Here is a 14,787-nt window from a genome sequence, read left to right as displayed (position 1 = left end):
TGTCTCATGGGGGACCCTCAACGCGTTTCCCCGCCGTAGCGGTTCATCAGGAGGAATAGTCCTATCAAAGATATTGTTGCTGCTTCATGCCTGATACCTTCAATAATAGTGGCACCAGAAGTCTAGGAAACCGGATTTAAATAACCGGTGTGATTATTTTGCATACCACCCACTATCCGGCAGTCCAATCGGTGTGAAGATGCAAATAACTGAGAGCCAGGTGTGCAGCAAAAAATGTCATATACCTGAGAGCCCGCCGCTGCATTCGAAATTCAAAGCGGAAGAAGGGGTCATTAGCGTGCGTTCCACCGTGGGGCGTATCCAATATGGCGCCCATACTTCCGGTCGCGCAACCCCCTCAGCGGGTTGTAGCCTCCGGAACCATCCTGTGCGGGCAGAGCGGAGGGGAATCAAAGATGGCGCCGGCACTTCCGGTCACATGTTTCCCCTTTGCTCCCGGACACGCCCATAGTAACCAGCAATGGGCGCATCACCAATGTGGGCCGGACCTTTCGATCACATGTTTTCTCCCTACTCAATGATGTAAACAGACAGAGCGCATCACATGAAATCGCCAGGAAATAAAGAGTCTGCCCGCAATACAATGTCCCACAGATTTATCACAGTAAGGATGACCCCAATAAATCTAGTAGTACCAATGTCCTCATATTCAGCATAATGCTGCACATCAGAAATTCAAGGAATGTAGAAAAATAAAAATATGCATATTGCTATGCGATAAATCAAATCAACCATACAATGTGGTCCATGCCAAGGGCTAGGGGAGGTAATCTGGACAATTTAATTCTGAGACGGGAGTGTGAATGGATGTTCAGACTGCAATCGGTCTTCCCTAATGGGATGAATGAATGCATCTCATATGCCTGTTTTTTATGATCTTTTGATTCTCTGGTTGGTTGAACTTGCCCTTTTTTCTGTTATAGGGGGTTATGATAAGGGGTTCTATATGTCTGGCATATTGGATGATGCCTGTATGGCATGGACCACATTGTATGGTTGATTTGATTTATCGCATAGCAATATGCATATTTTTATTTTTCTACATTCCTTGACTTTCTGATGTGCAGCATTATGCTGAATATGAGGACATTGGTACTACTAGATTTATTGGGGTCATCCTTACTGTGATAAATCTGTGGGACATTGTATTGCGGGCAGACTCTTTATTTCCTGGCGATTTCATGTGATGCGCTCTGTCTGTTTACATCATTGAGTAGGGAGAAAACATGTGATCGAAAGGTCCGGCCCACATTGGTGATGCGCCCATTGCTGGTTACTATGGGCGTGTCCGGGAGCAAAGGGGAAACATGTGACCGGAAGTGCCGGCGCCATCTTTGATTCCCCTCCGCTCTGCCCGCACAGGATGGTTCCGGAGGCTACAACCCGCTGAGGGGGTTGCGCGACCGGAAGTATGGGCGCCATATTGGATACGCCCCACGGTGGAACGCACGCTAATGACCCCTTCTTCCGCTTTGAATTTCGAATGCAGCGGCGGGCTCTCAGGTATATGACATTTTTTGCTGCACACCTGGCTCTCAGTTATTTGCATCTTCACACCGATTGGACTGCCGGATAGTGGGTGGTATGCAAAATAATCACACCGGTTATTTAAATCCGGTTTCCTAGACTTCTGGTGCCACTATTATTGAAGGTATCAGGCATGAAGCAGCAACAATATCTTTGATAGGACTATTCCTCCTGATGAACCGCTACGGCGGGGAAACGCGTTGAGGGTCCCCCATGAGACATGATAAGTGACCTTTTTATTAATTGCTGATTGTATTTGAGGATGTTTATCTCTCCAAGTGAGAATAGCTGCTATCTTTGTGGGTCACATGATATCATGATGTGGTAAATGTTTTTATTGCTGTATTATCTGTTTGGTCTGCATAAGTCCTAGGGCATTCTGATCTTTTCATTACTGTTCTATCTTGGAAATTGTTTTCCCCTCTGTGATACTAGGGATCACTAGGGAAGTGAGGGATAGTCCTCGTTGAGTGGGGGCGCCAATATCGTACTATTAGGGTGCCAACCTCCACGGATAGGAAGGTATCAGTTAGGCCTTAATGTAGGGCTATGCAGCACCTTATACTAGGTTTATTTTTTGACATTTTTTCAACGTCACTGGGAAGGTGTGTTTTTATGATCATTAATAAAATTGTGTTTTAAGGGGATTTTTATGTACACTAAGTCTTTTCCAATCTCCATGAATTAGTGATTTTTTCGTTGTAGGGAATCCATGGCATCAGTGATCCAAACGGAAACGGAGGGACCCTATTTATTATCATTTATTATAGGGCCTATTTGGGTTCTGTTTTTTTAGAATGGAAGAACAAGTTTTCCATGTGGGACTTTTATTTTCCATTTTAAAAAAAGGACACTAAAGAGAACCCAAAATAATCAATGGGCCTCCTCTGCTCCCTAAAACGGAACAGACAAACGGACTGCCTGAGTGGACACGTGGACAGTCTGTGTTAGCAGTTTCCTGGAAGCTGTGGAAATGAACAATCTCCCCCGAATCCTGTACTTTTCCGATAAAGCTATTAGCCTATTATTTTTAATGTCCCTTTAATGATACGCCATGTGGGATAATCCTGAAGTATAACCATGAAAATGCTGAGTAGTGATGGACACGGCCACATGAACCACTCAGGAGAGTGATACATCTTTCTAGCACGAGTTACAAAATAAAAATAATAATGGAATGTCTTTCCTGACATGTTGGAATGTGATGAAAAATATGGGATGAGCTTTAGAGTTCAGTTATGATTGTTCATCAATTGTTGTAAAATGGCTGTGTCATTCTGCAGCTATGCAGGTAACTGCAACCTCCACTAGATGGCAATAGAGTGGAAGGATAGTAACTAGTCTGCAACAGCAGACCTGCAATGCTGCAGTGAAGCCACAACCAGGTGGCACCAGAATAGTCAAACTAGCTGAGTCAAAACCTAGACCGTCACACAGTACCAAGGGAAAAAGCAAGCACAGAGTCAGTGGAGAGTCAAAGGGTCAATACCAGACAAAAGACAGAAGTACCAGGGACAAGAGGCAAAGGCAAGTCAGAGGCAAAACCGAGTCAAACACCAGGAAATCCAAAAGCAATCAGGAAACACTAAGATGGGGAGGAACAGACACAGGCAAGGTCAGAAAGCACAGCAGGACATATCAGGGTACTACCAGAGTCAGATACTAACGCTGTAGGCAGAAAATATAACTGACATGGCCTGCAGGACGTAGCAGGAAGAAATAGCAAACCTGAACCCAAATTGAGGCCAGGCAAAGTTAACCCTCGACAAGATCAGCCCGGGAAAAAAGCAGACAGGACTCAAAACCCGGACTGGATCATAACAGGCTGTTTATTTACAGTGGGGACAAAAGTTTTTAGTCAGCCACCAATTGTGCAAGTTCTCCCACTTACAAAGATGAGAGAGGCCTGTAATTGACATTATAGGTAGACCACAACTATGAGAGTCAAAATGATAAAACAAATCCGGAAAATCACCTTGTCTGATTTGGCAAGATTTATTTTGCAAATAATGGTGGAAAATAAGTATTTGTCATTAACAAAAGTTAATCTCAACATCCTGGTCCATTTGCAGAGTAACGGCCCAAAAACATGATGTTGCCACCCCCATACTTCACATTATATGGTGTTCTTTGGATGCAACTCAGCATTCTGTCTCCTCCAAACAGTTTTGTTTCTACCAAACAGTTCTACTTTGGTTTCATCAGACCATATGACATTCTCCCATTACTCTTCTGGATAATGCAAATGCTCTCTAGCAAATTTCAGACAGGCCTAGACATGTACTGGCTTAAGCAGGGGGACTTGTCTGGCACTGCAGGATCTGAGTCCCTGGCGGCGTAGCGTGTTACTGATGGTAGCCTTTGTTATGGTAGTCCCAGCTCTATGCAGGTCATTCACTAGGTCACCCCGTGTGGTTCTGGGATTTTTGCTCACCATTCTTGTGATCATTTTGATCCCACGGGGTAAGATCTTGCGTGGAGCCCCAGATTGAAGGAGATTATCAGTGGTCTTGTATGTTTTCTATTTTCTTATTATTGCTCCCACAGTTGATTTCATAACACCAAGCTGCTTGCCTATTGCAGATTCAGTCTTCCCAGCCTGGCGCAGGGCTACAATTCTGTTTCTGGTGTCCTTCGACAGCTCTTTGGTCTTCACCATAGTGGAGTTTGGAGTGTGACTATTTGAGGTTGTGGACAGGTGTCTTTTATACTGATAACAAGTTTAAACAGGTGCCATTACTACAGATAATGAGTGGAGAACAGAGGAGCCTCTTAAAGAAGAAGTTACAGGTTTGTGAGAGCCAGAAATCTTGCATGTTTTTAGGTGACCAAACACTTATTTTCCACCTTGTCAATTACAGGCCTCTCTCATCTTTTTAAGTGGGAGAACTTGCACAGTTGGTGGCTGACTAAATACTTTTTTCCCCACTGTAGCACGTCCTGCTCTGGACAGAAAAAAGTGGTCACCAGTTCACACGGTGCAGCAGGATAAATCATTCTGTCCTTAAAGATTATATTTCCGTTCATGATGCAATAAAGCTACAATTTTGTAGAAAGCTCTTTATTCCTGTGACCGTTTCTTCTCACTATGGTTGTTGTTGTTTTTAGGACATCGGGTGTCAGCACTGAAGATGCCCCTGTGGAGACACCAATGCTGCATGTCAGGGGAATTGCTATTATTGACAAAGGTACCAGGTTTATGATTCGTATTTCAAATAAAATTTTTCTAAAATTAAAATATTTTTCCAATGCTGCAATATTGATGGCCTATTCTGAGGATGAGAGTCTTGCACACTGATAAACTGTTTAAGTTGCGAGTGGGTCGCCCTCACACACCCAGGGCAACGGGGTACTCTGTACCAGGCCGGTGTCAAGGCGGGAATGTGTCACAGCAGCGGTGACCCGGTCCGTGGCCCTGGGCGCCCAATATCAATGGCGGTGATGTTAATGATGTTAAAGGTTATATGAATAGCACGTGACGCCACCCGTGATGTTTGGCAAGTAAGATGGTAAGCCAACGCTGCATGCAGATCCTCTGGGACTGATGGTGTGGTGCAGCAAAGATGGTGTAGCTCCCCACAGGTGGAGCTGTAGTCCCAGGGCAGTGTAGGTGCAATGGATGAGGAGAGGCGCAGAATGGTATGGAGGCTGGTACCCAGATGTAGTGTTGCGGGAATAACTGGAGGACACCAGAGTATGCGGTTCCAAAGCTTTACTCACTGTTTGCAGTTCACACAACTGCCTGCCTCCGTACCGTGTTCTCCAGGTCAGGGCTCCAGCCAGCCTCCAGGCAGGATAGGATTCTCCCTTCCACACTCCGCCAACATGTACCATACTGAACGACTCCTCCAACGCGCCTTTAGGTGCGAAGCACTCCAGTACTTAGTTAACCTGGAATGCCTCTCTCTAGGTGTTCCTAGTCTTTACTTGTATGACAGACAGCTGTAGCCTGCTTCGGGGACTCCTCACTGCGTCCCGGCTCTCTATTCAGTTGTTGTTGTGTCCCAAGTCTATGATGGGAGCAAGGCGTTAGCGGCTCACTACTCCTCCGGTGTCTGTTGCCGGACATAAAGATCCAATCAACCTCAGGGACCGGGCCCCGGCCTTTGCGCTCTCTGGACTGGAAGGGTTCTCTCTCTTTCTCAACCTGCTTCCCACCGTCCTTCTATTCTTCGTTCCGATCTGTTCTCTCTCTCTTATGGAAGGTTAGGTTATCAATCTTATCAGTCTCTTTCTCTGGTCTTTCTCATGCCAGCAGCCCATATCACTGGGACCTGCTGCAGCACGTCCCTCAGACACCCATCTTCTCTCTTCTCTCTCCTCTAACCAACTAACTAACTAACTGTCCCCTAACTCTCACTCTTCCCACTCTTTTATATCATCTCACTCCACCGCCTCCCAGCACATCTGGTGTTACGAAGCAGGGTTCCACGAGGGGTGCTCTGCTAACCCCCAGCTTGAAGCTGTTAGGTGGCCCCACTGAACAATCCTGTGTGTGGAATGCAGGTGTGGAGCGTGGTCAGGAGTTCCCACCCTACCTGGATGGTGGGGCACTACACCTTAGGAGAAGGTGCAGTACCTCTGTGGCGACTGAAGCCTCAGGGGCGCCACATACCCCCCCATTAAACACAGCACGTCCGCGGGCTGTAAGACAACAAAAGGTACAATATAGAAACACACAAAATTTTTTTTAGATGCTATTCAACAATACTTATCTAATCTTCCTAATGTAGGAGGCACATTTCTTAAACGTTACAAACAGGTTAACTTCCTATCTTACTTAAGTGCAATTCTCAATTCAAAGTGCTATACGCAACACATTTTCTTTATTACATTTTCTATCAATTATTCTCTTTTTCTTTTTCTCTCCACTGGATGCAAGACACTGACCATCTACGCTTGGCCTGTCACCTGTCACTTTCAATTCTTCAGTCTTTATTCAATTCTCACATTCTATCTCAAAACTTTTCTAATTCTCTGTATCAGATATTCTATAAAAGACATTTACTTTTCATAAGACTCAACATTATCAAATACGTTATCATAAAACATTCAAAATTCTTGTAAGGCTGCTGAACACTGTTCCCAGCCGGGCTTTCTTGCAGTGTCCCTTGAGGTAGACATCATTCTTCTAAAAGTGTCCATGCAAAAACATTATATTCGCAAAGTATCTTTATATGTAAAACCAAGAAAGGGCACCTAAAGAAGTGCAACTATTTACAATAAAAGTTTTTGGATCAATCAGCATCTATGATCTCCACAGTTCCATTTCAAAAACAACGCTGCCAATCAAAAACTGGGCAACATGACGAACAAAAAGGCAATGGCACATCTGGTGCAAACAAACCCTCCTGGGTAATGAGATTTAGTAAATTATTTCTTATTTACCGGTGATCCCCTCCTGGGGCTGGTATCCCGATCCCAGACCAGATCTATCACAACCTGGCCAGCCGCTGCGACCGTGGTGCACCCCAGGGCTTTCCCAGGTGTCGGGAAATCGGACGTACCTGGCGCCTCCTGGCAGTGTGATCTCTGCTCCGGTGCAGCGGCGGCAGTCACCGCAGATGTAGGCCCCTCCCGGGCGTGCGGCCTGCTCAGCCTCTATAAGGCCTCCTGTCTCAGTCGCAGATGGCACGTCGGCTGGGCGATGTCATCCTCCAGCTGCTGGCGGTTCATCTCAGAGGTCGGGTCGGAGCCTTCAGCCATGGCGCCGGGGAGTTCCGACTCAACCTCCGCGCGCTCTCCTGGCCTCCTTCCCTCACTCTCCAAAATGGCGTTCTGGCGTTCTTCTTGCTCCGCCCTTCTGCTCGCCACTGGCTTTCTCTGCCCCTCCTTCTGGGGGTGGCGTCTTCTTCCCGCGCCTCCATACCAAGCCAGTATATGAACCCCTCGGGGGGTGGGCCATGCATCGGTCACATAGTAATTCAGGCAGGGACGGCCCAAGACTCTTCACGGTCTTTTCGTAGGATCTCCCATCTCTTCACGCTCTTCTTTCCCGCACCAGCGGCCATTTCTAATGTCCATTTTACAGTCTATTAAATTTTGTCTTTTGCACATTTTCAAAAGTTGTAAATCCAAGGCACATAGAACCCCATAGCATCGGGTCTCGTCATTCTGTTCGTGACGCCAAAATTGGGTCACCCTCGCACACCCAGGGCACCGGGGTACTCGGTACCGGGCCGGTGTCAAGGCGGGAATGTGTCACAGCAGCGGTGACCCGGTCCGTGGCCCTGGACACCCAATATCAATGGCGGTGATGTTAATGATGTTAAAGGTTATATGAATAGTTTGTGACGCCACCCGTGGTGTTTGGCAAGTAAGATGGTAAGCCAACACTGCATGCAGATCCACTGGGACTGATGGTGTGGTGCAGCAAAGATGGTGTAGCTCCCCACAGGTGGAGCTGTAGTCCCAGGACAGTGTAGGTGCAATGGATGAGGAGAGGCGTAGAATGGTATGGAGGCTGGTACCCAGATGTAGTGTTGCGGGAATAACTGGAGGACACCAGAGTATGCGGTTCCAAAGCTTTACTCACTGTTTGCAGTTCACACAACTGCCTGCCTCCGTACCGTGTTCTCCAGGTCAGGGCTCCAGCCAACCTCCAGGCAGGATAGGATTCTCCCTTCCACACTCCGCCAACATGTACCTTACTGAACGACTCCTCCAATGCGCCTTTAGGTGCGAAGCACTCCAGTACTTAGTTAACCTGGAATGCCTCTCTCTAGGTGTTCCTAGTCTTTACTTGTATGACAGACAGCTGTAGCCTGCTTCGGGGACTCCTCACTGCGTCCCGGCTCTCTATTCAGTTGCTGTTGTGTCCCAAGTCTATGATGGGAGCAAGGCGTTAGCGGCTCACTACTCCTCCAGTGTCTGTTGCCGGACATAAAGATCCAATCAACCTCAGGGACCGGGCCCCGGCCTTTGCCCTCTCTGGACTGGAAGGGTTCTCTCTCTTTCTCAACATGCTTCCCACCGTCCTTCTATTCTCCTTCGTTCCGATCTGTTCTCTCTCTCTTATGGAAGGTTAGGTTATCAATCTTATCAGTCTCTTTCTCTGGTCTTTCTCATGCCAGCAGCCCATATCACTGGGTCCTGCTGCAGCACGTACCTCAGACACCCATCTTCTCTCTTCTCTCTCCTCTAACCAACTAACTGTCCCCTAACTCTCACTCTTCCCACTCTTTTATATCATCTCACTCCACCCGCCTCCCAGCACATCTGGTGTTACGAAGCAGGGTTCCACGAGGGGTGCTCTGCTAACCCCCAGCCTGAAGCTGTTAGGTGGCCCCACTGAACAATCCTGTGTGTGGAAGGCAGGTATGGAGCGTGGTCAGGAGTTCCCACCCTACCTGGATGGTGGGGCACTACACCTTAGGAGAAGGTGCAGTACGTCTGTGGCGACTGAAGCCTCAGGGGTGCCACACGAGCGTGAAGCGAGAAACTTGCGTGAGTCTCTTGCATCAGTACCCGGTGCTGCTGCTGGCACTCGGGACTGGAGTGTGCAGCTGCATAGAAATACATGCAGCTGAACACTCCGGTCCCAAGTGCCGGTGGCAGTACGAGTTTCTCACATCACACTCGCAAGTGTGACCCCGGCCTAAAGATGGTTGTGGCGTTCTGGCGATTGCCATGTCCATGTCACTGTTTACAGTGCTCTGTACATTTAGTAGGGGAATTGCTGGATTTTGCAGCTTTGTCCCATTAAAGTGCCAGTAATATTGTAGTCACAGAAAACCCCTATTAATATTATTTCCTTTCAAATAATTTTATTGGTTTTCAGTCATTAAACAGGGTAAGAGAAGGAAGGTAGGAAGGGAGGAAAGGGAATGGGAATTAAAGAACCTTGTACAGGTACAGAAAAAATTTAAAACTAGAGAACCCACAAATAGGCATTAAATAGCATATAGCAAATAACAACAAAAAAGGAAAAGAAAATCGACAATCCTTATTATGGGGTAACATTCCTGGAAGGAGATACAACATCCCGGTACTACAACGGCCATGTTTAGGCCTCAAAATATAATACCTCTTAATAGGTGTATTTGATATGGAATTTGTTGTTCCAAGTCTTCCATTTTTTTTGTATATTTGTGGATGTGATTGTTGTTAATTGCAAATCTGAGTTCTAAATCACTATGTTGGCCTATTTTATCAAGTATGTCCGAAAACTTAGGAACCTCGACTTTCTTCCACCATTGTGCTAACATGGTCTTAGTCACTAAGAGGATGTGGATGATAATGTATCTTACCGAATCATCAAATTGTTCCATGTCTAATGAAAGAAGTGCTCTTTCAGGCGTAATTGTGAAGTCCTTAGCAATGAGGTTAATGTGCTGTGTGACCTGGAACCAGAGGTTTTTGATCTTTGAACAACCCCAAAATATATGGTAGAGGTTCCCTTGATGTCCACAGCCTCTCCAGCACAAGGAAGATAATTCTGTGTTAAAAAGTGATAACCTTGTCGGGGTATAGTACCACCTATTTAACAGTTTAAAATAACCCTCGTGAAGACCCATTGATATGTTGGAATTGTAAGTGAATTTGATGGCATCGTTCCAATTCTCGAGACGGATATCAGCACCTAAATCGGACTCCCATCTCTTCATGTATATGGTTTTGTGGCTCGTTAGGTCCTTGACGACAGATCTATACAAATTACGCAGACTCCAGAGGTTTTTATTTTTAAGGTTGCACAACAGTGAAGTTAGCATTTCATAATTTAAAGTCTTCCCTTTTATGATTTTCAAAATTCTGTCTTTCAACATGGTGTGAAAGACCAGCTCAGATGATGGTAGATTATATTTAGCCTTGATCTCACTGAATTTCAAGAACTCCACTCCACTAAAAACATCCCCCACCATTTTGATTCCAGATTTCCCCCATACCTCCAGCATCGGGAGATCGTCCATCAGTGCAAATGAAGATAGGGGTAGTTTTAAGATTTGCTCTGCTTTTTTGATATTTTTAGTCGGCTTAATGAGTTCCCTCCATGCTGAGATTATCGACCGAAATATAGGATGCGATGAGTTTGCACTGTGCTTTTGCAGAAGGAAGTAGATATAGGGAGAAAACAAGATATAGGGAGAAAACAAACAACCAAAAAATCTCACGAAAAATTGTAATAATACAAAATATAATTTATTGAACAATCAACAAAACCAGGACATGTGAGAAACATAGTGACATGGGAAATCCAAGTCTACTTGTGCATGCAGAAAAAACCATAGGACACACATGTAGCGGGGGAAAGGCATTTCACGCCGAAACGCGCGTCGGGGGGGACACACACCAGGCGGGTTGCCTCTTATCCTTACCAGGTATGAATTTAACACTTTACATTCCCATTGCATTATGCTATTCATTATGGATATTTGTCCGGTGAGGTGGACTTTATGAGGCCTATTGGGGAATGTGCAATTTTGCTATGAGCAAGTACAATTATATTCATCTTTGCTGCTAGGCACTATATATGTGATTTACATTTTTTTCCCCCTCCCGTTACATGTGTGTCCTATGGTTTTTTCTGCATGCACAAGTAGACTTGGATTTCCCATGTCACTGTGTTTCTCACATGTCCTGGTTTTGTTGATTGTTCAATAAATTAAATTTTGCATTATTACAATTTTTCGTGAGATTTTTTGGTCGTTTGTTTTCTCCCTATATCTAGTTTCTAGTGCGACGTTTTCATTATTGTCCTATTCCACATATATCTCTTTGCTCCAGCTTTACAATGCCACTTAGTGGTTATATTTAATTCAAACTGCATATATTTGAGCAAGTGATTTTATCCATGAAGTGTATATGGTTTTGCAGAAGGAAGTAAAAGAAAAGCTTTCGCGTGGAACCTCTATCACTAGCATCTCTCTCAAAGCCATACCAAGCCGGATGTGTCAAGTTTTCCACAAACCAGTGCCAGCTCTGTTTAATAAGTGAGGCCTGATAATAAGCGTATATGTTGGGCAGTCCTGCGCCCCCATGTTTTTTATTTTTATAAAGTAAGTCTGCAGATATTCTTGCTTTCTTACCTTTCCAAATAAATAGTCAGATGAGCTCTTGAATTTTATCAATGGATTGGCGTGGAAAGCTAACTGGCAAAGTCCTAAATATGTATAACATTTTGGGAAGGATAAAGGCTTTGACTGCCAGTATCTTCCCAAAAATGGAAGTCTCTAACGGAGCCAAAAAGGATAGATTGCCTGTAATAGTCTTTATAATGCTGTCTAAATTGGCCCTAACTGTGGCTTGGATTGATCCTGCTATTCTAATCCCTAGATAGACAATCTCTTTCTCCTCCCAAATGAACTGGGTTTGAGTCTTTATTTCGTTATTTTCGGATTGTTTCATGTTTAGAGTTATAAATTTGGATTTGTGTGGGTTTATCTTAAAATAGGATGCTCTAGAGAATTTTTCTAGTTCCTCTGAAAGGGCTTTAATGGAATGTGCGGGATCAAGAAGTGTGAGGAAGAGATCATCTGCGAATAACCCGATTTTAATATTTCGTGATGGCATTTCAAAGCCTTTAATATCATTGCTTAATCTAATTTTTTTGGCTAGGGGCTCTATGGCAAGCACAAATAGAAGGGGAGACAGCGGGCACCCCTGTCTTGTGCCATTAGTAATGTCGAACGAGTCAGAAAGGAAGTTGTTTGCATAAATCCTGGCACTAGGACCCGAGTATAGGGTGAAGACTGTTGATAGAAACTTCTCGTCAAAGCCAAATCTAGCGAGAGTTGTTTTTAAATATAGCCAGTTTAGTCTATCGAACGCCTTCTCGGCGTCCAGTGCCAGAAAAGCAGTTTCGGTTCTCGAATTGTTAGCTAAATTTATCAGGTTCAACACCCTTCTAGTCCCATCTGAGGCCTGGCGGCCCTCTGTGAACCCTATTTGATCATCCACCAACAGACGTGGAAGGATGTTTTTTAGTCGGTTTGCGATGATCTTTGAATAGATTTTAATATCGCTGTTTATGAGCGAGATTGGCCTATAGTTCTGTATCCTCTCGGGGTCTCCTCCCTCCTTTGGAATCATGACAATTGTTGCCTCTAACATCTCCTTTGGGAAGGAACCCCGAGAGGATGCCAGTCCAAAGACGGAAGCCAACTGTGGAGCCAGAATTTTTGAAAAGGATTTATAGTATTCCCCAGAGAAGCCATCCGACCCTGGTGATTTTTTGGACTGCAGTTTCTTGATAACGTCAACTATTTCACTCTCTGTAAAAGGGCTATTGACATAATTCAAGTCCAGCTCATCAACTCTTGGTAAATCGATATATTAATATTATTTCCAACTACGCGTGAGGCCGTTTGGGCTCTGTCTCAAATGAGTCAATGAAACTATTCCGATAATCCTGAAATCAGTCAATGATGATAATTAAAATGGGAAGCATTATGAGAAAACACAATCCTGACATTACATAGTTTTCTAGGTTGAAAAAAAACATAGGTCCATCAATCTCAACCTTTCTAAATCAATTACACATTGTTTGTTGGTAGATTATTTATAACCCACAATGACATTTGATATCAGAAAATCACCTAATCTTTTTTTAAAATACTGATATAGTGTCTGCTATTACTGTCCCTTTAAGTAGGGCTTTCCACCCCTCATATGCAATTTTTTTTTACTGACAATGATGTGCCTACTGTTTTCTCTTCCGTTTCTCTGACTTTAGGCAATTGTACAGTATATAGGAGCTACGGGGAATCATAATGTGTTTAGAGGTATATGGGGCATAATGCTATGCATAGGGGGGACTACAAGACATATTGTGTATAGGAGGGCTATGGGACATATTTGTGATGCTAGTCACTACTCACGGACTAGCCATGAGGCAGAGTGGTCAAGTAGTCCAAGGTCAAAAGCCAGGAAGGAACATCATAAACAAAGGGAAGAGACCAAGCCTTAGTCAGTTAACGCTCCGACTCAGAACACTAGGAGAATAGCATATCAGAGTAGAAGGTGTGAAACATACAGATGGTTAGAACGAGGTCCAAGGTTAGGCAATGAAAGATCTACAAACAGAACGCAAGGTACAGAGAAACAAACCACACTGTAGCTGAATGTACATCTGGCAAAGATCTGGGAGTAGCAGTTCAGTTTAGTAGCCTGGCAATCATCCAGAACAATGAACACCTGGAGACAGCCAGCACTTCCCAGTCTCAATCAACACTCTGACAGCTCAGCTCTCCCCCTGCACCAAACTGGATGACTCTGCTGTCAATCAAAGTACCAGCAGCTTTAGCATGCCCCTTTACCAGATTGAACGACTGAGCTGTCAGTAACTGCATCCCAGACACACTTAGGAGTGGAAGAGTGACAATATTATTGTGTATCCCTATCCATCATACTGTATATTGAGGGGCTATGAAGCATCAAACTGTGTATAGGGGGCTCTGGGGCATAATACTACTGTATGTATAGGAGATTATGGGGCATCATACTGCACATAGAAGGCTATAGGGCATCATTATCCATTTGGGGGCTATGGACCATCATATTGTGTATAGGGGGCTATGGAGGTTTCATGCTGTGTATAGGGGGCTACAAGGTATCATGTTGTGTGAGGAGGGGGCAAGGAAGCTATGGGGCATCATTCCTTGGGCTATAAGCCATCATGCAGTGTATAGGGGGCTTTGAGGAATCATACCACGTATAAGGGGCTTTATACTGTGTATAGGGGGCTATGGGCCATCATACTGCACATAGGAGGCGTTCGACCATCATAACACATATAGTGAGACCGTAAAGCATCATACTTCATATAGGGGGCGATGGGTGATCATACTGGGTATATTGGGGTTATGGTCTATGGGCCATTACACTGTGTTTACCAGGGCTATGCACCATCATACTGTGTTGTGTTATATAGCTAGCATCCGCATCTGGAGCTAGCTCTGATTGTTGCTGTTAACACTTTAAATGTCGCTGTCAGACTCTAAACACAGCATTTAAGGCTTGTTGTTGTGCCATTTTGGACGCCCATCATCACCTTTGTAGTCAATTGAAATAAAAAAATATATATATTTGGTACTCCTGCATCCTTAAGTCCGATATATTAAAATATAAAATTATTCAACTTGTATAGTAAATTATGTTTTTGGTCACCGTGACTCCCACAAAAAATACAATACCAAGCAATCAAAGTATCATATGTAGCCAAAAATGTCAATAAAAACTATAGCTTTCCACAAAGAAATATAGTTCAATCAATGTAAAAATGAAAATGTCACAGGTTTCAGA

At 44.5% G+C, this 14,787-nt stretch overlaps 1 protein-coding gene across 1 annotated transcript in view; it reads left to right on the top strand.

The window, feature by feature from the left end:
* CCDC178 (coiled-coil domain containing 178) overlaps positions 1-14,787 on the top strand; it is an 805,328-nt gene that overhangs the window by 93,908 nt on the left and 696,633 nt on the right. The window contains exon 5 of the mRNA XM_073583735.1: positions 4,657-4,736. Within this exon, the coding sequence (XP_073439836.1) occupies positions 4,657-4,736 (80 nt within the window). The remainder of the gene's footprint in view (positions 1-4,656; positions 4,737-14,787) is intronic.

This window comes from Dendrobates tinctorius, unplaced genomic scaffold (genome assembly GCF_039654945.1).
Source record: "Dendrobates tinctorius isolate UK_male_01 unplaced genomic scaffold, ASM3965494v1 ptg000081l, whole genome shotgun sequence".
NCBI classification, from domain to species: domain Eukaryota; kingdom Metazoa; phylum Chordata; class Amphibia; order Anura; family Dendrobatidae; genus Dendrobates; species Dendrobates tinctorius.
Note: the sequence above shows the minus strand (reverse complement) of the source record. Positions and strands in the feature narration are given on the sequence as shown.